Source organism: Daphnia magna, linkage group LG9, assembly GCF_020631705.1.
Source record: "Daphnia magna isolate NIES linkage group LG9, ASM2063170v1.1, whole genome shotgun sequence".
Lineage (NCBI taxonomy): Eukaryota > Metazoa > Arthropoda > Branchiopoda > Diplostraca > Daphniidae > Daphnia > Daphnia magna.
In genome coordinates, this window is record NC_059190.1 from 593,791 (window position 1) to 617,098 (window position 23,308).

General features: G+C 39.9%; 5 protein-coding genes and 2 long non-coding RNA genes across 13 annotated transcripts; 4 read left to right on the plus strand and 3 right to left on the minus strand.

The window, feature by feature from the left end:
- Positions 1–79: 79 nt before the first annotated feature.
- Positions 80–2,471, minus strand: LOC116930195 (inositol-tetrakisphosphate 1-kinase-like). Its single transcript, XM_032937594.2, has 8 exons — positions 2,342–2,471; positions 2,173–2,271; positions 1,961–2,105; positions 1,802–1,897; positions 1,692–1,735; positions 1,468–1,627; positions 1,157–1,393; positions 80–982 (listed from the first exon to the last, which is right to left on the minus strand). Exons 1-8 carry the CDS (start codon positions 2,465–2,467, stop codon positions 735–737), a joined length of 1,155 nt encoding a protein of 384 aa, XP_032793485.2. The 5' UTR covers positions 2,468–2,471; the 3' UTR covers positions 80–734.
- LOC116930188 (citron rho-interacting kinase-like) lies at positions 2,344–11,062 on the minus strand. 4 transcript variants are annotated; one of them, XM_045178911.1, is made up of 15 exons: positions 10,922–11,062; positions 10,473–10,701; positions 10,236–10,411; positions 10,066–10,167; positions 9,722–9,998; positions 8,787–9,658; positions 8,273–8,722; positions 7,561–8,202; positions 7,305–7,490; positions 7,031–7,231; positions 6,027–6,962; positions 5,583–5,954; positions 4,466–5,496; positions 3,844–4,402; positions 2,344–2,477 (listed from the first exon to the last, which is right to left on the minus strand). In XM_045178911.1, the coding sequence occupies exons 2-14, from the start codon at positions 10,678–10,680 to the stop codon at positions 3,844–3,846; spliced, it is 6,012 nt and encodes a 2,003-aa protein (XP_045034846.1). In that variant the 5' UTR covers positions 10,681–10,701; positions 10,922–11,062; the 3' UTR covers positions 2,344–2,477. The 4 variants fall into 4 exon arrangements, with proteins under 4 accessions (XP_045034846.1, XP_045034845.1, XP_045034844.1 ...); XM_045178910.1 differs by lacking the exon at positions 2,344–2,477 and adding an exon at positions 2,897–3,031; XM_045178909.1 differs by lacking the exon at positions 2,344–2,477 and adding an exon at positions 3,682–3,756.
- Positions 9,992–10,444, plus strand: LOC123475830. The gene is made up of 2 exons (XR_006651296.1): positions 9,992–10,200; positions 10,285–10,444. It is a non-coding gene; the product is annotated as an uncharacterized LOC123475830 (long non-coding RNA).
- A 242-nt stretch (positions 11,063–11,304) lies between the features above and the next one.
- Positions 11,305–14,452, plus strand: LOC116930200 (proteasome subunit alpha type-4). Its single transcript, XM_032937601.2, has 6 exons — positions 11,305–11,462; positions 11,524–11,566; positions 11,644–11,703; positions 11,783–12,207; positions 12,264–12,490; positions 13,928–14,452. Exons 1-6 carry the CDS (start codon positions 11,460–11,462, stop codon positions 14,220–14,222), a joined length of 1,053 nt encoding a protein of 350 aa, XP_032793492.2. The 5' UTR covers positions 11,305–11,459; the 3' UTR covers positions 14,223–14,452.
- LOC116930201 lies at positions 12,582–15,582 on the minus strand. Of its 2 annotated transcripts, none has more exons than XR_006651292.1 (5): positions 14,594–15,582; positions 13,948–14,094; positions 13,177–13,249; positions 12,843–13,088; positions 12,582–12,781 (listed from the first exon to the last, which is right to left on the minus strand). It is a non-coding gene; the product is annotated as an uncharacterized LOC116930201 (long non-coding RNA). The 2 variants fall into 2 exon arrangements; XR_006651293.1 differs by having other exon boundaries at positions 13,948–14,522.
- Positions 15,583–15,754: 172 nt separating this feature from the next.
- LOC116930189 (vacuolar protein sorting-associated protein 16 homolog) lies at positions 15,755–20,277 on the plus strand. 3 transcript variants are annotated; one of them, XM_032937578.2, is made up of 13 exons: positions 15,760–16,059; positions 16,129–16,301; positions 16,447–16,540; positions 17,104–17,293; positions 17,350–17,412; positions 17,474–17,684; positions 17,752–17,964; positions 18,060–18,376; positions 18,439–18,998; positions 19,058–19,370; positions 19,427–19,674; positions 19,735–19,831; positions 19,901–20,277. In XM_032937578.2, exons 1-13 carry the CDS (start codon positions 15,908–15,910, stop codon positions 20,162–20,164), a joined length of 2,895 nt encoding a protein of 964 aa, XP_032793469.2. In that variant the 5' UTR covers positions 15,760–15,907; the 3' UTR covers positions 20,165–20,277. The 3 variants fall into 3 exon arrangements, with proteins under 3 accessions (XP_032793467.2, XP_032793469.2, XP_045034847.1); XM_032937576.2 differs by lacking the exons at positions 16,129–16,301; positions 16,447–16,540 and having other exon boundaries at positions 15,755–16,059; XM_045178912.1 differs by lacking the exons at positions 15,760–16,059; positions 16,129–16,301; positions 16,447–16,540 and adding an exon at positions 16,878–17,038.
- Positions 20,278–20,416: 139 nt separating this feature from the next.
- LOC116930196 lies at positions 20,417–21,725 on the plus strand. The gene has a single exon (XM_032937596.2). It carries the CDS (start codon positions 20,797–20,799, stop codon positions 21,625–21,627), a length of 831 nt encoding a protein of 276 aa, XP_032793487.2. The 5' UTR covers positions 20,417–20,796; the 3' UTR covers positions 21,628–21,725.
- Positions 21,726–23,308: the final 1,583 nt, after the last annotated feature.

Sequence of the window (23,308 nt, forward strand, 5' to 3'; positions counted from 1 at the left end):
AAATCGGAAGAAATTATTTGTGTGTGTACGACCTGTTTGACAAGAAAAATGACACATTTTTCAAAAGGAAACGTCCAACTTTCTTTTCTTTCTTTTTATTCAAATTTTTAGAAGAAAAAAGACTTTAGTCTTTTACAAAATCAACAGCACTTTTTATGTATACATGTATGCTTTATCATGATAAAAAGATTGACAGTTCAACACAGGTGTTACATGTTGGTATATGCTACCGTTTGAATATCAATAACTGCACATACAGGAAGAACATTACGGATGCGAAGGAAAAGAACGAAAACACGATGCCCAAATGTCCCGTGGAGTCCATCCCCTTAATCCGCCGGGAATTTCCCTCTATTTTTGCACGCATTTCGATCTTTCCCATGGAAAACATAAAGTTGACAAGGAAAATATACACAAGGCACCTAGGTAGTTCATTTATATATCGAACGATCATCTTCGTAATGAATATACGCTGGGGTAGATAAAAACTTGGAAGCTGATAATAATTTGCAGACTAAATGGCTTTCGACCTCTTCGTCTGAAAGCCCAAAAACACTCGAAGAATATATATATATAAATTGTGTAGATGTATACAAAAGCAAAAGAAATTAACATAAGAGATGAAAAATTGTCGCAATGGCAAGGCTGTGTACTCCTGTATCGTAACGATGAAGAAGCGTTGTGAAGCTCTTTTGGTTTTCTCCTTTTTTTCTCTTCTTCTTTTGTTTCAGCACTTAAATCTGGATGTTATTAGTTGAATTAAAAAGAGCCGAGGACCGTTTCACCCGCACACTTTGATTGTTGCCTTGATGGCGTTTCTCGTCGCTAGAGTCGCCTGTATCGATACCGGAATCCTCTTCTCCCACACCCCTGGACGAGGTGGTGGTGGTAATGGAAGATGAAGAGGACACTGGGCTCGACTCAACTATCGCTTTCAATACCTCAGTGACGTGAGTGAAGAAATCCGGAACGCCTTCATAGCCTGGGAAAAATTGAAACGAATCAGACACCCACACAAAACAGATCAGTTAGCTGTTATAAGATACCGCGCCCACACGGTTAAGTTACGTAAGTAGTGGCCTTAAACGAGGACAGACAACTGATAGGCTGACCAGTGCAAACCGACCTAATCCTATTAGATTATCTGAGTGCGTACCTGGAAATGCATTGATGTCAATAATGGCATAATGCCCAGTGTTCTTTTCCACAACAATGTCAACGCCAAAAAGATTCATTTCCAGAGCGATACGTAGCATAGACATGACCCTGTCGAGTAGCTCTCCGTTGATAGTTGGATGGACATTGCATTTTTCATCGTCATCTAAAACGCTCAATAGGGAGACGGAATCAGGTTTCGATACATCATGGCTATCGAAAAATATGGTTGGTATTTCTGCGATGGCCAAAATCAAGATATTACTATGTTAAATTTAGATGTACAATTCAATTGAAAAAAAATATTTATACCCGCAGCGCTGAAGTTCTTTAGAGAAGGTCTTTCGACCACAAAGTATTTCTTGCCAATAACAAATATCTTAAAAAGAATGGCATCATGGGGAATAAAAGTCTGAGCAACACATGGTGGTTCGCAATCCTTCACGGCTCCTTCGTGAAATATTATCGACATCTAGGAATATGAACAAAACAGTCAACTCAATGTTACAAGAAAACAAGATGACAAAACTTCTTGCCTGGTGAGCCATTTTGGATCCATGGGCAACAGCAGGTTTGCATACTATTGGATGAAGGCAGAATGAATGATTTTTTGCTCTCAAACGTTTAAATCGTGAAAGCCACTTACCAAATGGATATCTTACTCCAGCTTCTCTTAATTTTCTAATGTTTTCTTCAACATCATTACTAACAAGATCAACAAATGGAGGGACAAACACTTCACCTGCAATGTTACAGAAAATTAAAGTTTTCCATAGAAATGCTAAATAAACTGTGCAAAGCACACCAGCCTTATGAAGATCACTGTTGTTGATTTTGCTGTAGGTTTGATATCTGTCAAGCAGCTGGCGAAGATTGTCAAATGGATCAATGATCTTTATTTTTGGATTGGCACAGATGAAGCGTTCAAAAGACTGAACAATGGTAAGACTCTGCAAAAATAATTTTTAAAATAATGATGGTGGTAAAGTTGTATCAAGATCAAGATCAAGATAATACTTCAGGATCACCAAGATCAGCTTGCGCAATAACATCAGTCATCTTGTGAATAATGGCAGAAAATGGACCTTGGTCTTCAATTGGAAGAGTTAAGTTAATCTAAAAATATTTGTACAATTCAAATTTAACCCAAAGAGGCCAGTTTATCATGTTTTATATATCAGAATACCTTGATCAAGTCAAGCCCAGCTTGATCACAAATTCCATGAAATTCTTCTAAATTAAATTTCTTGCTCTTCTTTTCGCTAAACCAATAGCCAACTCTATGCCGTGGTACAGTAGTTTCAGAACCCATGATGTGACAGCTACAAGGTTTTCAACAACAAAATCATGAAGTACTTTCTAGCAGCAATGAGGGATATAACTCAATTGAGTGCTAGACACACTTCAACATTGATAGTCACAAAAGGGTTTACACACGTCTCTCTCACAGATCATTGAGGTGACTGCAAACCACAAATGATAAGACACCTCCTCGCAATGTTGATACCTAATCTACATAGACCATAACCTAATTTGCAGTGAAAAGCCCCAAACAAAAAAACCTCAATTTATTGCTCAAGGTGTTTCGAGCAACGCCAACAGATTTAAACCATATAATTTACAATTTCGTATTTATGCTACCTGCTTCAGATTTCGTCACGTGTATAGCAAAGGGAAGCCTTTCACAAACGAAACTAGAAGGCCAATCAGGAAGACCAGCAAACGTTTGGCGTTTTCCATAGGCTCGTCCGCACTTCTAGCCTTTCGTTGATAATGATAAATTTCGAAACAAACTCCAGTCTTAAAAACTATCGCTGGCGATCGCGATTGTATACACAACACACGCACAACCGGCTATTCGGAATAGGCCCCAGCTCTAAGACGTGAGAAGATAAAGGTATATGTCAGTCAGTCCCTGTATAGTGTGTACAACAAATTGATAAAATCGTTCCATAGTTCCGCGCAACGACGCTTACATTTTTTTTACAGATTTACAAAATTTATTTATTTTTTATTAATAAACCACAATTTTGCTACTAACTGTTACTGACTAACTGTAATATCTATTTTTTCTTCTTGTATAATAATTAAACTTAGATTTTTTAACTGTTCAGTGGTTTTAACTAATTCTTGGATAAGAACTTTCGCTGCACAAATCCCACGCTATAGCCTTGAAACTTAAAAAAAAAAGTCTGCGCCTTGCAGCGATAAAAAATAAATAAAATGAAAATCGTAGATTATCTAAATCCCGACGTCACTCTTCTGACGCAAGCTGCAACGTCAAAGAAAATACTAATGATGCGGTGACTGCGGTAACTTTCCAGTCAGGTTTCATAGACAATGCTCTTTATCCTACGGTTACGGCTATCAACATAGCCTATAATGGCACATTTCTCATTAATAGTCTCTTAACATTTGGGGTTCTGCTGCGCTGTAGAAACCCATTTTAGGAATGTGTGTCAAACGTGGAAATGTACGACACAACGCATTAAACAAATGGAAAAAAAAAAAGGTAACATAGTTATGTCAGGTTCTCGCATTTTTTACTTGAAAGTTACGACACTAGTTATTGCGCAGAACACGTTTACACGCGAAAGCCACCTAAAACCGGAATACAATTTTTGAATGAAAATTTCTCACAGAAAAAAAAAACGCAATCTAATAAAACTATGTTCACATGCTACTAACTTAAAGATCGCTCTCAAATTTTACGCGTTTGTTTCTCGTGTTGGCTTCAGAGGCAGATGGAATCCGCTTGAAGGGCAAGTTATTTGAACTCTCAACACTGGAATTTTCAGTCGAGTCGTCCGATTGGTCCAGAATTTTGGCAATCGAAGGTGTAATGCTGAATTCCGAACCGCTAAAGCTGATATCGTCAAGGTGAACTGGATGGGCTCCATCGGTTTCTCCGAGAACGACTGGGGCTTCGAGCTGGACAATATCCATCACTTTATTGTCATTGCTGAAGAAATAGTTGGAACCGGGTGTGGGCGCCGGCCCTAAGTAGCGTGGACTTGGCATATCGATGAAAACACTGGGGGGAGGGGCGATACTCTCTTGACTGATTTCACTGTCGTTGGGACTCGCAGGTTGGTCGGATTTGGATTGTCCTCGGAAGGCAGTCGATGTCAGTCGCATGACCTCCACTGAGTTGAAGTGAAGGACAAAGAGATACGGTCCTCGATACGCAAAAGCCAAGGGTAATCGAGTCCACTTGACATCCTCTTTGCGACTTCGTCTTCCATATCTGGAAAAATAAAATAGTTTAATTTAGAAATGGTATTTGTAACGGAAAACTATTCAATCGTACCCATCGACGAAGATTCCAAACTCGTGGTAACACAAGAGAAATTCGATTTCGCCTCTTCGTCGCGTCACGTCTAAAATCGCTACAGGGAAGCTGTGGACTTGTTTTAGACCAAAGACCACATACGCCAATGAAGCATCTGAGGCATCCAGGAATTCCTCGGCCGAATAGTTGCTCAAATCAACCTCGTAGAAACGATCGCAACCCACCAGCACTGAATGCTCGGTAAAATAGATGCAGCTACACGTTTCCGATACGATGAGTTCTTTTCGCAAAACAAAAGCGTTGTTGTTGCTATTCCATTTGAACAATTTAACGCGATCTTGTGTAGCCGCGCAAAGGAAAATATCATCTTTTTCCAAATTCGATATGTCAAAGAGATGGCAATCGTCGCAATTCGGGACAACTTCCACTTCTAAAGTCGGCTGAGCGCTTTGTATGGTATCTGCGCATCCCTGCAAAACGCGCAATTCCGTCAAAACCAGCTGACGGTCAACGCCGACGATCATCAGGACAGCGCTTAGTTTTGGAACTAGGACGATTTGCTGGACGTTGGTAACACCTTCTATCTTCACTAATTCTTTACGGCTACCCTGGAGGCGGTAACTAAACAGACCTTCCTTTGCTCCGATCAGTAAAACTCCTTCGCTGATGGGAACAACGCAATTCACATCGAGAGGGTTTTCCAATCGCAAAACTAATTTGGGTTTGCGGTGTGCTTGAATGGCTGACTGTCGTTTGGACTCACCTTGAGTTACCGCTTCTAGTGCGCTAACCCAAGCTTTCTTCTGTTGAAAACTGAGAGCCAATACTAACAGAGTTCGACCAGGCCAGCAGGTCGTAAATGGAACGGATTCGACCATAAACATGTAAGGGACGTCAGTTTTGGCAGTAGCGAAGACATCTGACTGCGCAACAGCGCTATGAATGGCCACTGAACTACCGTCGGTTGGCTGCAAATCAAAACTATCGGTCGGTTTCATGTTCTCTGAAGTAGGTTCATGATCGTAAATGCAGAGTTTAGTACCCATTAGCTACGAAATTGACAATGAAAAGAAAAAAAAAGGAAAAGAACGAATAAGATTTCGGAGAATCAGGATTACATTCACGCGATTAATACCTTCATATACTTGCGCTCCCAGCAGGTGGCTTTTCCAGGTCGAGGAATTTTTACCCAGCCTTTCATGTGTAGAGAAGATGCCGGAATGTTATCACCGTTTCGGCTGCTTGCTTCCTGGCCAAAAACATTGCCAAAATGCTCAGCTAAGCCTACTGGCAACCCACACGTGCTTGGCAAATGAGGAGCACATTTGGTATGTGCAGAAGCGCCGCACTCTTGGCAAACTGAAACCTGGCGTCCGAAATGGATGGAATCCAGGCAGACAGAACAGTTCGTTGCACGCATGACCATCTGTGATTGCAGCCGATGCGGTATATTATGATGCATTCGTTGGCTGGCCAACCCAGTGCTGCTCGTAGAGGGCGAGGATTGCTGAAATATCACGTTAAAACATTAGTTAAGATTCCAAGGAATCCCAAACATCAAAAAGCGACGTTTAATTACTTGTGTTCCAGGAGACTGAGTCAAACGGCTCAACGTTCGGTGGGGAATACTAGGTGTCGCCATTTGGCATTTGACGACATCATGGCCCGTGGTAGGCGTCTTGGTAAGATCTTTGGCACTAGATGATCTAGAAGAATACTCGTTCTTGGCAGCAGCTAATTCAGCTTTGCACTTGTTCAGTTGCTCAGTGAGGACACGGCATTGAGTCGTTTTCTTCTCAAGATTGGATTCGAGCTCCCGGTATGCCAGAGGAATACTTGGTTGGTTTTCCTTCTTGTTTGATCCAAAGATTTTGTCAGTGAAAGTCGATTTTTTCTTCGGTTGCTCTGATTTCGTCTGCAAGAAATCAATAAGTTTCGTTTGCTGAGCAATTGTTGAATCGTATTTTAATTCCCGTTCTTTATGCATCACACGAGTTGTGTCAATTTGTGCTTCCAAGCGGATGATGTCATTTTTGTATCCTTCCGCTTTCGAGATGGCCTGTTCCAAACCTTCGCTTAGAACTGCATTGGAATTCTTGACTGAAATCAGTTGAGTTCGCAAGGCAGATGATTCTTCTTTAAGCTTAATATTCTCCTCATCGAGGATTGCAATTTTTCTTTCCATGCTTTTCACCGACATCTCGGAATCTGCCAACTGCTGATCAAGTTCACTGACTTGTGCATTTAATTGGTTAATTGTGATAGCATTTTCAGATGTTTGCTTTTGAAGTTGGCTGATGCGTGATTCAGTGTCAGACTCGCAGCTATTGAGTCGCGATTCCACGTCGCGCAGTCGGCTCTCGGTGAATAACTTCAAGGACTTTTCTTCATTAACTTGTTGCTTGGCCTTACGAACTTCTTGTTTCAGACGATCTATTTCCTGTGACAGCTCTGTCTTTTCTTTTTCAAATTGAGATTGTTTCGTGTCTATTCCTTTGACAATATTATCATAATCCTGAAATACACGCAAAAGCTAATGTAGCTTATTGATCGAAATAAATGTGAGTAAGACAAAACAAATACCTGCAGCTGCTCGTCCATTAGCGTCATTGTTTCTTTAAGTATGTTCAGATTTTTCTCACCTTCTTCAACTTTTTTTTTCTCTTCCTGCAGAAGAGTTTGCATTTCTTTCTTTTCTTCAACAAACCTTGAAATTCTATCTTCTGCTCTCTGCACTTCAGATTCCAAGGTGGATTTCAAACGTTGGCAGATCGACATCTCGTCCTGAATATTGGAGAGAAAAGACAAATTTAAATATTAGAAAGGACTCTGACAACTTTGGAGAAAGTAAGACCACCTTTACGAACTGAAGTTCTCGACGTAACTCCCTAGCAGCACTTGCGGTTTTATTGGCCTCTTCCAAGTTTTTCTCGTTATTGGCGTACGCTTTTTCCTTTTCAGTTAGAAGGTTTTTCAGAGTTGTAAGGTCGCTTTTTGCTTGCGTTACGTCACTCCGTAAGGACTCGATTTCTTCCTCTTTAACCTAGGGAGTAATGTAAAAACACGTAAGAGGCCAAGGTACTTAAATTATGAAAATGATGAAGCGAATTTACCTTCAACTTCCCCTCCCACAACTTGGACTCTTCTTTGAGCTTTGCGATTTCGTTTTCGCTGGTTTTATTTTCACGGTTTGCGATGCGTAAATCAATTTTGGCATCAGAAAGTTCTTTTTCCTTCTTCCATAATTCAGACTGAGTCTGCCGTGATTTCTCACGTTCAAGGGTCAAATTTTCACGACTTCGTTCAAGCTGCTGTTCCAACTTAGTCACTTGACCTTCTAAAAATAAAATTTTCTGTTTGCTTTCCTCCAGCTCAGGAAAAACGGAGGGAGTGCTTGACTGAGCTGACTCGTGGCTCGAGAGCTGGACTACGAGGTCTTGATTCTTCTGCTCCAGACGTTCAACGGCTTCTCGCATGTCCACGACAATGATTTCATACTTTTGCAGATGCATCGTTTCTCTCAGCGAAATCTCAGCAACCTGTTTTTGTAGCTCCAGCCTCATGTCTGAAGCACTTCGTAAGTCAGCTTCGAGTTGCTTCACTCTACTCTCTAATTCTCCTTCGCGAATCGAGAAGCTGGTTTCGAAACCGGTTTTCCATTGAAGAGTGTCGTCTAAGCTTCTCTGAAGTTGGTCAGCCCGCTCCCGCAACTTTTGACATTCAGCCAAATAAGTTTTCAAACTACCTTCTAGTTCCTATTTTAGTTACGAAAAAAAAAAAAAAAATTTTAACCAGACCATTTTAATTTTGCGTCGAATAATTTACCTTGATGCGATTTTCTTTTTGTTGAAGGATTTTGTCTTCCAAATAACTGATCTTTTCTTGGTTTTCAGATTCTCGCTCATTTAACTGCGATATCCAACGCCGCTCTTCTGACTCTAGTCGCTTGTTATAATCAGCCTCTGACTTCTGAATCTGATCTTCCAGTTCTTGGATTTTCTTCATCAGCTCTGACTTTGCAGTTTTTTCTCGCTCAAGTTGAAGCTGTGTTTGTATCAGTGCGTCGTTCGATGGAGGTGTTTGTTGAATGCAAATACTGGCGCGTTTTTCTCCCATTCGATGACCACGAGCGGCAAGTTCTTTGTATTTGGCAGACTTCACTTTCCAATTTTCACAGTCTCCCTCAAGTTTGGCTACGGCCGCCAGGGAAGTTTTCAAAATTTCTTTTTGCTCGGCCAATTGGTTTTCAGCCTCCGATAGTGCTTGTTTCCATACCTTTAAATATAATACAAGATTACATTACTGAGGAAGCAAAACGGTTTTATCGATATTAGATTACCTGGGCCTCGTTACGTAGTTTATTTTCATTCTTTTCTGCAATTTTTTCCCAGTTTCGTTTCATATCGTTTACCATTTCTACAACTTTAGCCTCGTTTTTTAGCCGTTCAGACTTTTCTAGTTCTAAAACTCGACGGTTGTTGTCGGCATCCCTTTGAGCACGTGCCAATTGTTTTTCTAGAGTGTCACGTTGCTGTTCCAGGCGAACAATTTTTTGGTCTTGAAGATCTTTATTCCATTGTTTATTGTCATGCTCTTGCTGAATCTTCTGTTTTCTCAACTCAGAGATTTCCTTAGTCTTCGAATTCAGTTCAGCTTCTAGTTCCCCAATCCTCTTTTTGTACTCAATGGATGAAGCTGTCGATTCAGCTTGACCGACGAGACTGCCTTCTTTAATATGAGTGAATCCAATAAAAGGTAAATTTCTACCGCTAGGTGACTGCGCATTCTTTAAATTGATGGTCGAGGGTGCTTTGAGATAGTCGCTATCGAAATCTTCAAAATTTGAAGTGTCGTCCAAACCAACTATGACCGGCACGTAGGGTGGTGATTTTTCCCGCAAGGCATTCCAATCGATGCTTGCAAAAAATGGATGGTGTATCAATTTCTGATATCCCAATCTTGATCCAGCATCGCAGAGCAGGCCTGAAATCAAATTGCTAAATTCTGGACTCACTATCTTTGAGGGAAACGAGAAGGAATTTTTGAAATTCATGATGTTCCCGTAAGTAGTGGTCATTTTTTCAGCTCCAAACGGTGTAGATCCGTACACCATTTCATAAGCCATAATGCCCAATGACCAGTAATCGCATTCTACTCCGTAACCGCCAGCGAAGTGTCCGACGTTGTTCATTGAAAGCAAAACTTCGGGAGCTTTTGGGTAACAAACGAAAACAATTAAAAGAAGGTTTTAATAAAACTAGCAAACAAATTTACCGATATATTCGGGCGTTCCGATGGCAATTTCGCTTCGAACAAAACCCGATGAATCCAGTTTGGCTGCCGAACCGAAGTCTGCCAACTTCATGTGGCCAAGTCGATCAAGCAGCACATTTTCAGGTTTAATATCTCTGTGGACGTACCCCATGGAATGAAGGGTATGCAAAGCAAGGACCATTTCCGCTAGATAAAAACGGGCTTCGTCTTCTGCCAGTGTTCCGTCACGACGACTCAATAAAGACAGTAAATCTCCCCCTGGATGAAATTCCATTACCTAAACAGGGAAAGAAACAGCATAAGTTGAAATTATTTGCATGGCTTTTCTTGAAGAAAGATATTACAAAGTAAAGATTCTCCTGATCTTGAAAGGAGCAATGCAATGCTGTCAGCCATTCTGACTTTGCCTTTGCCATGATGTCTTTCTCTTCTTCATAAAATGAAATCTAATGGTGGAGAAAAAGTTTAATATTTGTTTGGTAAGTGAGTCACAAAGAAAAATTATCCTTTTTACATTTTGTTTGGCAAGAGTGTCAGCTTTTTTGATAATTTTCATTGCATAGACATCTCCTGTCTGCTTTTCTTTGACAAGATGGACTTCTCCAAAATGACCACGTCCAATCACTTTTCGCAGTTCAAAATCACCAACATTTACTCTGAGTTTCCTGAGTTTGGTAACAACTGGTTGATCTAGGCATTTGCAATAAAAAGTTAAGCATTTAACCATAAAACTGTTTCAGTCTTATCATACATCTATCCACAAAGTCTACAGTATGAATATCCTTTTTTGTAATGTCGGTGCTGCACTCATCATAGAGTACCAGGAGAGCATCTATGAGCCCATCTTTTGTAAGCTGACGTTGATCCTTGTCTCCATCAAATAGATTCCTCCGCCCCAGTAAAATATGTTGTAAAAGAGAGTTCCTCACACAAATGGGTTCCGATGACGGTGTCGTCATTTCTGCGATTTGAAACGGCTTCTAAGGAATAAAATAAAAACACTCATCTAATGGTACCTCAAGCTGTGGTTAGTAAAGTTGAATGTCCGATCACTTTTGAACCAAAATTAAGAAGAAAAAGATCATTGGATTCACTGTCTGTTTACTATAAATTTTTTTTCCTTTTTCAACAATAAATTTCTGGGATTTAACAAAAACCCCAAAACAACCTATACTGATGTAATTTACTTACGACTGTTACGAGTTCCAACCGTTTCGCATCAAATCCCGCTGTTGAATGTTGACTGTTGGAAAAATATGAATTGGTTTGAATTTCTGTCCTGCGTTGCCGTCTTTGTTACATTTTCAAATGCTATGCCAACTCTGAATGAACCCGCGCAGCGCCAACTGGTCAAACGGGTAGGGCTCGGCCCCGATTATATGAGACCCGGCTTACTTCCACCAGCGTTATAGACCCCCAGAGTCATAGGGGTCTATGACCCTGCTTCCCTGGTACGTACTGGCGCGACACATGTAAAATGTTTTTATTTTCTGCTTTTTTTGTTTACTAAAACGGGTCTCAGGTAATCGGGGTCGAGCTCTACAAACGGGTCAGACCCAGACCCCATTCAGAGTCATGGGAAAAAGGAAAAGTGTGGCAACATGCTACATGACGAGGTTGAATTGTTGTCTGTCAGTGCACGGCAATTCACTGCTCCGGGTTTACATTTTCGTACAATATAAAAAAAAAACTTAGGCCACCAACTTAGACTACTAGACGCAGTTCTCAGTTTTTCATCATGGTAATACTGTTCTATAATCTTTGAGAGTCTTCATACATATTTGGATCTTGTCTTAAACTAGGCTCGTCGTTATGACACTCGTACAACCATTTTTTCACCTGAAGGTACGCGTAAAAAATAACTTCTACAGAGTTTGACTTGATTTATGTATTCAAAACGTAATGAAATAAAAATTTTTTAGGTCGACTGTATCAAGTCGAGTATGCTATGGAAGCCATTGGCCATGCCGGAACTTGCCTAGGTTAGGTGTTTTCATTCTTCATTAAAATCAAAATCACTTAACCTTCCTTGAACAAAAATAAAAACATGTTCTTATGCAGGCATTCTAGCCTCAGATGGTATTGTGTTGGCAGCAGAGAGGCGTAACACAAATAAACTACTTGATGAAGTGTTTTTCTCTGAAAAGATCTATCAGCTTAATGCTGATATGGTATGCAGTGTTGCAGGGATCACATCTGATGCTAATGTCCTAACAAATGAACTTCGACTCATTTCACAACGCTACCTTTTGCAATATGGAGAATCTATTCCATGTGAACAACTAGTTTCCTGGTTGTGTGATGTCAAACAAGCTTACACACAGTATGGTGGAAAGAGGCCATTTGGTGTGTCACTTCTTTATGCAGGGTGGGACCACCAGTATGGATTTCAGCTGTATCAGTCAGATCCATCAGGAAATTATGGTGGATGGAAAGCCACCTGTATTGGAAATAACAGTGCTGCTGCAGTGTCAATGCTAAAACAAGTATGTTGCTAAAACTCTATAAATTGCTTGCAGATATACAAAGCCTTTTTCAACAGGAATACAAGGAAGGAGAAACTAAAATTGACGATGCTTTGGCTTTGGCTATCCGTGTTATGAGCAAAACCATGGATGCCACTAAGCTTACTCCAGACAAACTGGAACTGGCTACTCTCACACGACATGATAACAAGACCTATATCAAAGTTCTCCCCGTCGCACAGGTCAAAACTCTGATTGCCGATCACGAGAAAAAAGAAGCTGCTGAAGCAGCAAAATCCAAACCGTCTACCGCCTCTTAAAAATCTTCATTGTGTATCACAACTTTGATTATTTTGGATCCTGAAACTTGAAAGTATACCTTTCTGGTATTGATACCTGTGCTCGGTTTCATTTATTTCTGTATTCGATTTCTCTTTTATTCCAACGATGAATCATGAATTTAATTATGAATACGAGGAATGCTTTCTTAAGGTTTACATGACAAAATTTAACCGATAACCTTTCAGTTTACGGTGAAGTGATACAATCGCTTGATAAATCAGAATAAGAAGCTAGGGATCTCGTAGCCGTCGTTCTTAAATAAGTGAAAGACCGACATTGTAATAGTATCATTTATATTAGTTTTATTATATTACCAAGAGTTCCTTTCAGGTTTTTGGAACCACGATTATTGAATTGCTTGTCATAGCAGATATATCATATATATCTGCTGAAAAATGTGCTGTCTCTGTTCCCAATCATACAGTGTATTGTGGCGAATCGTCATTAAGGCGGATGTGTCTGGTTTGGCAACGTATCCTTGCCATCCTTTTGCGGTTAATTTTTGCCAAATGTGAAGACCGATCAGCAAAGGATGCCACTGTATTCCGCTGAACAAAAGCCTGGAATTGCAAAAAGAACAGAAGGACCGATAGCAAAGGATGGTAAACCACAGACAAGAACACAGGTGAAAGCAAGACATAACGTTACCAAAAACTAGAATAAGACGTTGGAGATGGATTGGCTTGTTCGACTTCTGGTTGTGAAGGCGGAGCCGGTTCAGCTAAGTATAAAATACGAACGTGCAAGTTAGAATTGGCATCAGTTCACAAGTTTCATTCAACGGCAGCTATTTCGAGATAAAACCCAAAGATCTCAACTTTTCAGCCAACATGAGAAGCAGAATTTTCCAGGTATACGCAATGCGAGTTTTTTTTTTTTTTTTTAACCATAAAAAACAGACCTAGCACTTGACTGATTTATTGTTATTTGTTTTTCTTTTACAGTTTGTTGTTCCAGTTTCACTTACAGTTTTATACTTAGCAGTCATTGGATTTAATGGAATCTTGGCAGAAGAATATGTCAACCAGAGAAAAATGGAAGTTGAACACAGGCGCAATAATTTCGGAAACCTAACCGAAACGCGTGATCATCACAGTGGACATGGACATAATAGAGGGCCTTATCCATCAACATCACAAGACAAATATAAGCGACCAAAGCCAGACTATTTAGCACCAAAACCTCAATCTAGACCATCGACGTCGTCGCATTTGCCTTCCAAAGCCTTGAACCAAGCTCCGGCTTACAAAGCAGCATCTAATACTCCTCCATCTTACAGCTCCCCTGCTTACACTTCTCCAGTATATACTCCACCAGTTTACAAACCAGTAGCATACAGCCACCCTGCTTACAGTCCTCCAACTAACAAGCCTCCAGCCTATAACTCACCAACTTACAGTCCTCCAGCCTATAACCCACCTGCTTATAGTTCTCCAGCCTACACTCCAACAGGTGTTGAAACTCCTGCTTACACAGAATCACCGGTTTACAAGCCACAAGTGCACTCACCACTGGCCTACCCTTCTCCGGCATACAGCGAGGCACCACCATCGGAGCCTGAATATCCTTACAAACACATACCAGAAACAAATAATGGTGTCAACAAGGGAATTTCTTTTAACAATGATTTCCCAAAGTTTGATGACTTCATTCAACATGTTGAGAACATCAAATTTGATAAATTTAAGATCTAGGTTACGAAAAACATAATGCCTATGTATCATATAATCATATGCATCATATAACAAGTTGAACCAAAAATTCACTCTGCAATTTATCAATTGACTTTTTTAACATATTTTACTTTGTTTAAATTGCAATCTAGGATTTCTTCCATCGCTCCATCGCTTCACTGTTATTTCAAATGATACTTGAAAAAATTTGTACATCTATGTTTATCGAGTAAACATGTGTGTCTACTAAAGTCGATTTTTCATTCAAAGCGAGAGGTAGAATATGATGATATTGTAATAAAAAATCTAATTTTGCGATAACTGTGACAAACAAAAAGCCACTGTTGAAACAAGAGAATCAAAATCTAGAAACATTGAAGATCAATACTCACTAGATGAGTCACATATTTAAACCAGGGGAATATAGGGACAGGGATCCCTCTATACACTATACCCCTGTTTAAACGAAGCGCTTCAGAGGCTGATGCATGACGCCATTTTGAATATCGCCTTTCGTTTCGCGATTGTTTTTCCGAACGTGCATCGTCTGCACAGTGCATTCTTGTTCGTCCCAATTCACGACTAGATCTAATCAGTTCACTGGGCTGTTGAATCCATTATTTTTCAATATTCAATAATAATTCACGATGTCTTTGGTCGCTAAACTGTACAACAACGTTTTGCGTCGTTCTTCCACGTACGCTTTGGCCATTGTGACCGGCGCCTTCTTTTTCGAGCGAGGTTTCGACATGGCCACCGAGCACTTGTACAGCGAAATCAACAAAGGGGTGAGCATAAAAGGGGAAGAACTACAGCTTTTCTGCTAATATACCATTACACTATCATTATCGTTCTTTTTATCAGAAACTTTGGAAGGACATCAAACACAACTATGTCCCTGCTGAATAAATGAGATCTCGGGAAAGGGACAGCAGCTGTAAGACCATCCCCAGCAAGATTCTGTTCATGATCATGTGTAGTGGGCTAATAAAATTGTACAAACCTTTTTGTCCTCGTGTATATGAATTATAGAACCACATAATATATTAGATAAAACTGAGTATGCCCTAGTACAAAAGTTACAAATTTTGAATGATTATGATTGTAATTGAAGGAGTTCATATAAAAAGAGCAAAAAATGTAAAGCAAGCTTACCTTTTACTAGTTCAACATGGGTTTAATCTGATGACTAATCTGATGTTTTTAGAAATAAAAATCTAGTCAAAAGGCAGGAATAACTTGAAACATCCTAATGTGAATACATAGTCCATCAATTCATTAAAATGAACGAAATTTTAGCTTGGGCAATTAGACCGTGAAGCTACACTTTCATATAGAATATTTTGACTTTGAGGAAGGTATAATTGCAATTATATTAAAACATGCATGCGATTCCAATGTTCTATTTTTCCAGTTTGCTGCTTCTGACTTCGGAGTTCAGCTGATTGCTGGTTGCTGGCTGTTGGCTTATGGGCTCTTTGGCCATCTCCTTCTCCTCTTCCCTTCCCTTCCCTTGGGCCTTGGTTGGCTTTGGCGTTTTCTCCGTATCTTTACGACAACTTGGCAACGCAAGGACGCTTCTTGTACGTTTTTTTTTACTCAACCTTAAATTTTGTTTCAATTCAGATTTTGAGAAGAATAAATTCAACTCGAATCGGACTACATCTTTTTGATCAAGTACACACTGTAAAATCACTTAAAACAAAATGTCAATCGGAGTCCCCATCAAAGTGTTGCACGAAGCCGAAGGACACATTATCACCTGTGAAACAAATACCGGTGAAATTTACAGAGGCAAATTGGTCGAAGCCGAAGATAATATGAACTGTCAAATGACTAATATAACCGTAACTTACAGGTAATATTTTGTATTTGCATTACCAGGGTTTTTGGCAGTCAGTGCTGAGTTGTTTCATTTGTTGTTTAGGGATGGTAGAGTTGCTCAACTGGAAAATGTTTACATCCGTGGATCAAAAATTCGTTTCCTAATACTGCCTGACATGTTAAAAAATGCACCCATGTTTAAAAGACAGGGTGCAAAAGCTGCCAGTTCTGCTGCTGCATCAGGAAGAGGAAAATCTGCCATTCTCAGAGCACAAGGTAAACAACTAAAAAAATAAGCCAGGTTCACTCTGTGCTGCCTGAGAAGGAATATCATAGCTTTGTCATAACTTGTAAATCTTATTGAAAAGCTGAATGCCTTATTGTATCTCTAATCATTAACATTTGTTTTTGTTTTATTTAGCTGCACGTGGAAGAGGAAGAGCTCGAGGTGGAAGTTCAAGAGGCTGGACACCAGGTGGTGGAGCTCCTCCAGGCAGAGGAAGAGCTGCACCTCAGTAATTTCCAAATTTCTCGTCATGTGTTGAAAAATCAATACAACCTCTTTTTTTTACATGTGTTCAAATGTCTGGCTTTATGTTGATACAAGTAAGTGAGCTGAATCACTTGAATTAGCTTAGAGAAAAGTGCAGTTGAATGGTTTTCAGTGACATCTAACATTTATTTTTTGATTTCTTTCTAATACAAATAAATGTGAGTACATGTAATTAACTTCTTTCTCTCGCTTTTGAAAGAAACACTCGTAGCTAATCAACTAACTAAACTATGTTAAGTTTTCTAAAAGGAAAAGAAAGGAATAAAATTTTATTTTATGGCAATGTCGAGTGAAGACTGGAATTTGTAAATAAAGTAGGAGTAAATATAGCAGACGACACTTGGATCTCAACACATCCCTATTACAGTACACAGTTCGGCTTTCGACGTAAAAAAAAATTAAGGAGGATGGCACTTCTTACTGCGGACTGGAACCCTCTCGGAAGAGAGGCATACTACAGGTGTTTAAATTTGTTAAGCATCATAAAAACTTGCAATTTGCTATTTTTATGTAAATGTCGCGTAGAAAGTTTGAAGTATACTCCATGGGATGGATCGATCAAGTCAACCTTCAGGACTTGAAAGTAAACGTTGCCCCATCGGGTGGACCTATCGCAGTGGTCAGGGACGACACGAAGTTAACACCTGTTCAAACTTCAGGAAAACCTATAATTTTCATTTTTTCGCCATCAGGGGAATTAAAATCAACAATCAAAGTCAGTATTTATTATTAGGATGAAAGGCCATCTAATTAATATTTTTCTTTTGTTAGTGGAGTGGTGGAAAAATTGTGGAAATAAACTGGTCTTCTTCAGAAGAGCTTCTTTGTATTCAGGTATTTTTGTGTTTAGAAAGGTTTAACAGTATACAGAATATGATTCTTCCTTTAAATTCAGGATGATGGCAGTGTGTCTGCTTATGACATATTTGGAAACTACCAAAATTCCTTCCAAATGGGTCAAGAAGCTAGAGAAATGAAAATTATTGATGCTAGGACTTTTTCTTCTTCCACTGGTACTGGTCTGGTAGTATTGACCACAAACTTCAGATTTTTTGTTGTAAACAACATAAAAGACCCAAGAATTAGGCGATTTCCAGACATTCCAGGTATATGTAGTTACATGACTCTCATTGTGTGAGGTTGAACTAAAAAGGCATTCTTGCCATGTTATAGGTGTTAATATTGCACCTAGCTGCTGGACAGCAATACATGGTGATGATAGGCAGACACGAGTTATAGTAGCCAAAGAGAAAGACATTTATCTCCTTGATTACAGTGAGCAGCATGTGACCCAAAAGATTCCTGAGATATCTCACCATCATCTCTCTATAGTTGCGATGGCCGTGTCACCGTGCGGCAAACTAGTTGCACTACTAACCGATGCCGGTGAGTAAATTTATCTCTATAGGCCTATTCTGTTAGGTCGCAGCCTACAGCCTACGGCAACCGAAAAAAAATAATGCAGTTGTTTTTGTTTAAAGGTGTGATCTGGATCGGTTCGTTTGATTTTCGAAGGAAGTTCTGCGAACATGATGCCCAGTGTATGTTACCAGCCGTCCAATTGGTTTGGTGTGGATCGGGTGCGGTGGTTTTGAATCTCGGATCTGTCCTGTTAGTTCTCTCGCCCAATAGAGATAACTTCACCTTAATTTTGGATTCCACTAGTCACGTTTGCCCGGAAGTAGATGGGCTGCGCATTATTACCAATAGTAGCCATGAATTTTTGCAAAAAGTCCCATTACCGAATCAAGAAATTTTCCGAATCGGATCGATGTCCCCCGGTGCCATTCTCGTCGAGGTTTTATTATTTTTCTTCATTATTTAATTTTGTCTTTATCAGAAGAAATTTCGCGTTGTTAGGCATCAAGAGAGTTTCAGAAACGATCTCATCGGGCTGAAGAGTACATTCGACTAGTAAAAAATCAACTAGAACAAGCCGTGATACAATGCATTCAAGCTGCTGGAAATGAGTGGCAGCCGGGCGTTCAAAAAATTCTGCTCCGAGCTGCCCAATTGGGCAAAAGTTTCCTATTTGACAAAGTCGATTCAGAGCTCTTTGTCGGAATGTGTCAGACATTACGCATTTTGAACGCAGTTCGTAACTATAAAATTGCTCTGCCGCTAACTTTTCAACAATACGAGCAACTTGGAAAAACGGGTTTACTTAATCGGCTCATACTGCGACGCCAATACAGCATCGCCATCCAAATCTGTCAATATCTTCAGATGTCTGAGGCTGATGGCATTCCACGCGTTTTAACAGAGTGGGCATGTTACAAGATCAAGCACGGACTAGGAAAACTGGATGCAGAACAACTAGCAAGTGAAATTTCTGCGAAACTTGGCACTGGTTCTAAAGTTTCATACAGCAGTATTGCACTCAAGGCAATCGAATGCAAACAAGAAAAATTAGCAATCAGGTAGAGTATGGACAGTTGTTTTTGTATCAAGGTGTTGGCCTTCATTCGAGTTCTTTTAGGTTATTGGATTTCGAACACCGGGCTTCAGAGCAAATTCCGTTGCTCCTGAAATTGGGCCAAGAACCTCAGGCTCTGGCCAAAGCTGTGGAAAGTGGTGATCCAAATCTTATCTACTATGTGCTAGTCGTTATGAAGGAAACCTATTCTGCTGACAAATTTTACATGACCATTCGTCATTATCCGTCTGTAAATGCACTTTATGCAAAATTGTGCCGCACCATTCAGATGGGTTCGCTCGAACAGATTTACGAGCAAGAAGACAATTTCAATGCCCAAGCAATTCTCAGTGTTAAAGACAGCTATCGCGCACAGGTTGCTAAATATCTTCTAATCTTATAATTTACTTATTTCCAATATTCGATTGGCAGAAACTTGAGAACAGGTCAGCGATGCTAACAACTGCTGTGAAGCAGTACCGGCAGGCTAAAGCGGAGATAGCTGCTAGTCTGACAGAAGATCAGCTCAAATTGCTGAAAAGCCAATCAAGTTACGAATCGAAATTTGGCTGTCCGGTAATTGATGTTTCGTTAAATGATACGCTTAAATTACTCATGCGCCGAAGAGATATAAAAGAAACCGAAGAAATGGTTAAGAAATTCAAAGTTCCTGAACGGCGGTAAAATCCCAGCATGAATTATGTATTGTTTCATTGTAATTCTATACTCATCATATCTAGATTATGGTGGCTAAAAGTAACAACTTTCGCTGAAATCGGAGACTGGGCCGAATTGGAGAAACTGAGCCGACTTAAAAAATCTCCAATAGGATACGAGGTAAGGAGGGCACAATCCATTCCAAGGAAAAGCGAATCACATGGTATGTAACTCTCTTATTTGTATTAGCCATTCGTCGACGTTTGTCTACAGTACAACAACGTCACCGAAGCGCAGCGCTATTTACCGAAAGTGGAAGAGCATCTTTCCATCAAATATTATGTTAAAGCCAAAATGTATACAGAGGCTGCTCAGATCGCCTTTCAGCGCAGAGATACGGAAGCATTGCATTATGTTCAATCCCGTTGTTCCTCCAACCGTGATGCGGTCGACATGATTAACTCCTTAATCGCTAAATTAGCTAATCCTTCAGAAAGCCAAAACAAACGTTAATTAATTGTTTCATCTTATTTCCTCGTCTATTTCAGCACTACGTTTGCACGCCTCGTTTCCAAAACATTTCCAAATGACAAACTTGTTGTCAAATATATGATTATATGCTTATAGTGGTATGTAAAGAAACGCGTCAAGAAAGTTGCGCTGACCTACTGAAAACGGATAGTTTTCAGTACGTGAGTGTTGTACTCAATTTAACAGCCACTAGAACAGAATCTCGAGTTGCTTTAATCATGTGATTTTCTCGATTACAAACTAGTTCACGCCCGGCCAGAATTAACGCCCTAAACTTGTTGAACAGGTCTTATCCAAGGTAGCCGTCGAAAAGATGTCGCCGTTTATTTTCTAAAATCGTCAGCAAGGTTGTAACTTGGCGGAAAATCGGACCATGGTTACTTCACCAATAATTGCGCGTCGGTTTATGAGGCGTATTTGCGTGAAAAGAATGTGAAAATTGTTGTTTCGCAACGCCAAAGTCGAAACAAATTTGTAACTAACCTATAAAATTTTTAGCTCTAAACCTTTATAGATTTCAGGGCGTTGCTCGAGTATCGGTGTCAATTGCCTACCACAACTACCCTCCATACCTCCCATTAGAAAAACACGGAAATTCAGCCTTTTCTAATCACATGGCAGGCACCGAAAATACTGAACACGAAGATCATGAAATGGAAGAACACGACGATAATACCACTCTGGATACATCGGAAAATCCAGAGGAAACGAGTGTCGAAATTGCAGATGACGAACAGGAAGAGCCACCATTTTCCATCCATGATGAGCGTGAAAAATGCATTTGGGTTTTGTGGATTGCCTTCCTAGTGACGCTCGTCGGTGTCGTCATTGGCACGACGCTTTACATAAACCAAGTCTACTTCTTTATCAAAGATCCGGAGCCAACATTTTCATCCACCGACATCCTGAACGGGTTCCGTCACGATTTTTTCCATGAAGCCAGGACATTCAACGAGTCCCAAAGAATTTGCTTTGCTCGTAATTCGTACTTAATCGTTTTCAACAATACAGAGGAACATACCCGTTTCAACGACTATGTGACCGAGACCTTCCAGCCTTTTATCCGCAATAATACAGATCGATGGAAAAGGGTTGGACTTCAAATCTGGACTGGAATAAGAATAATTTTCCAAGCAGGCGAACTGACGCATTTCGATTGGCCTACTAAAGAGGAGTCTCCCGAGGAAATGCTAAGATTCTATTTCGTTTCGCAAGAACATCGTTTATGTAATATTGGAACAATTGAAAGAATGCGACTAATCCGGAAAGCAATGCAAAGCAAACATAAATCGAGACAGTTTATCGTTAAAGACTTTACAGGAAAAACCGAAAATGCCATTAATGAAACTGGTTGTTGGCAGGTCCGTATACTTGAAGAAAACGAATCGCTCATTTTGCCATTTGTTTGCAAGAGTCAAAATCCCGAATCCACTCAACAGCTTTGATATCTAAAGGATAGGTGGCTGATACAAGGCGTCTTTATGACAAATCGTGTTGTTCATTTATTGTCAAGCTCTCGAAATAAAAACATTTCCAACGAAAATGAAATTAAGGTATATTTGTTGTTGTTTTGTTTTTAAAATTATTATCAGTGTTTTTAGGTTGGCGAACTTTCCCATCGTCAGCAGACTTGGTTGACTTATCAGCAGCACGTGAGTTTATCATATGTAAACAAAGCATTAAAAAAACAAAACTCGAGTGTCTGAAAGCCCCAATTTCATTTTTTTTTTTTTTCAGCTAAAAAGAATCAAATAAAATGAAATAGTCAACCGAGATGACGGCAAGCATAAATCTCGACACCGCAAGTGGACCGCGTGATTCCTTCATCATGTGGTTTGGACGATGACGTAGCCTTATCAGAAATTGTGATGCAATGCGAAAAGGAAACGAGGACTGCTATTCGTAAAAAGCCGGTCTATAACGCAAAGCGTACGTTCAAGGTTATTGCGTTCAACGAGCACTTGGGGCGTACAATGACTGATAGGAACTCTTCGGTTACCATCACGAAACATTAGCACGTGCTTTAATGAACTGTTGTCATGGGAAATACGAGTTGCTGACTGATGGTACAGAAGGACGGCAGCTATTCCATCCTCTGTTTAGCGTTGCAAATTATTTACAGGTATTACGTATTCATTTCCTTCTTTAGTGAGTAGTCTACGTATGGAGATTAAATTGGAAACTCCTATCCTATCTCTATTTGGAATCAAATAACAATTCTCGCGTGAATGATCACCAGCCGTCTAGGTAGACAAGGACAAATTCGTGAATGCACCATAGGATTCGTTGGATTTTGTTGCTATTTGAATTTTGGAAAAAGTGAAAGGTGTCGTACACCTATCTCCAAGGTCGAGACTTTTTTTTCTTTTTTCGAAAAGACCAGGTGGAGGAAAACAAAAATAAAAATAACATGTTATGCGGGTCAACAGATGCTAGTACGAGCATTGATCTACCAGAACATTCCTCCTATTTGGCATATTCCCGCACAGGTAGTGATAGTTTTCAGTCGGATACATTTTACGCTATCGCGATTTAAATTTACATATCAAAATTCCTGACGTCTCCTGCAATAGTCAACATAACTGTCGGAGAAGCAGGTGTTGTCTTATTTCCTTTCTTTTTCTTTTTTTTCCTCCTCTTGTGCCCGATCCAATTGACTGTCGGCTTTGTGCAAGGACTGTTAACGATTATAGAGAGCAAGGTAGTTAACATGGGTAAGAAAATTCAGAATGAAACAGGGTTCTAGGGTCTAGGGTTGTCATGAAACATGACTGGCTTTGTTTGCGACTACATGAAGGTACATTGCAAGTGGTATGATCAATAACGGGACTCACTAGCCGTAATCCACTATGATGAAACAAACCGGTTATTTTGCTTATGCAAATGTCAGAAAGAGCAAAAAGAAAAAAAAAAAAACATTGTTTTACACAGGTACAGTTAGGTCAAATAAAAAGCCAGGAGGGAACCACCTGACAAATAAGAAATGGCCAGGTTTCCAAAATTTCTTCGAATAACACTAACGGATGACTGGGTGAATTGTTTACTCGCTTTTACTCATTTAAAACTGGCTAAATCCGGTTTCTACTATTTCCCGCGGCCATTAAGCCTTATTATTCGCATCCTGAT

Excerpts from the sequence above, each read along its gene's own strand:
- LOC116930195 (XM_032937594.2), bottom strand. The coding sequence starts at position 2,467 with ATGGGTTCTGAAACTACTGTACCACGGCATAGAGTTGGCTATTGGTTT. Across the intron at positions 1,628-1,691 it reads GATCCAAAATGGCTCACCAG|ATGTCGATAATATTTCACGA; the intron begins GCAAGAAGTTTT and ends TCATATTCCTAG. Across the intron at positions 983-1,156 it reads TGACATCAATGCATTTCCAG|GCTATGAAGGCGTTCCGGAT; the intron begins GTACGCACTCAG and ends AATTTTTCCCAG.
- LOC116930188 (XM_045178911.1), bottom strand. The coding sequence starts at position 10,680 with ATGACGACACCGTCATCGGAACCCATTTGTGTGAGGAACTCTCTTTTA. Across the intron at positions 6,963-7,030 it reads TAATGGACGAGCAGCTGCAG|GATTATGATAATATTGTCAA; the intron begins GTATTTGTTTTG and ends CGTGTATTTCAG. Across the intron at positions 5,497-5,582 it reads GGGAGCGCAAGTATATGAAG|CTAATGGGTACTAAACTCTG; the intron begins GTATTAATCGCG and ends TCAATTTCGTAG.
- LOC116930200 (XM_032937601.2), top strand. Across the intron at positions 11,567-11,643 it reads AACCATTTTTTCACCTGAAG|GTCGACTGTATCAAGTCGAG; the intron begins GTACGCGTAAAA and ends AAAATTTTTTAG. Across the intron at positions 11,704-11,782 it reads CCATGCCGGAACTTGCCTAG|GCATTCTAGCCTCAGATGGT; the intron begins GTTAGGTGTTTT and ends GTTCTTATGCAG.
- LOC116930189 (XM_032937578.2), top strand. The coding sequence starts at position 15,908 with ATGTCAATCGGAGTCCCCATCAAAGTGTTGCACGAAGCCGAAGGACAC. Across the intron at positions 16,060-16,128 it reads AATATAACCGTAACTTACAG|GGATGGTAGAGTTGCTCAAC; the intron begins GTAATATTTTGT and ends TTTGTTGTTTAG. Across the intron at positions 18,377-18,438 it reads CCGGTGCCATTCTCGTCGAG|GCATCAAGAGAGTTTCAGAA; the intron begins GTTTTATTATTT and ends TCGCGTTGTTAG.
- LOC116930196 (XM_032937596.2), top strand. The coding sequence starts at position 20,797 with ATGGCAGGCACCGAAAATACTGAACACGAAGATCATGAAATGGAAGAA.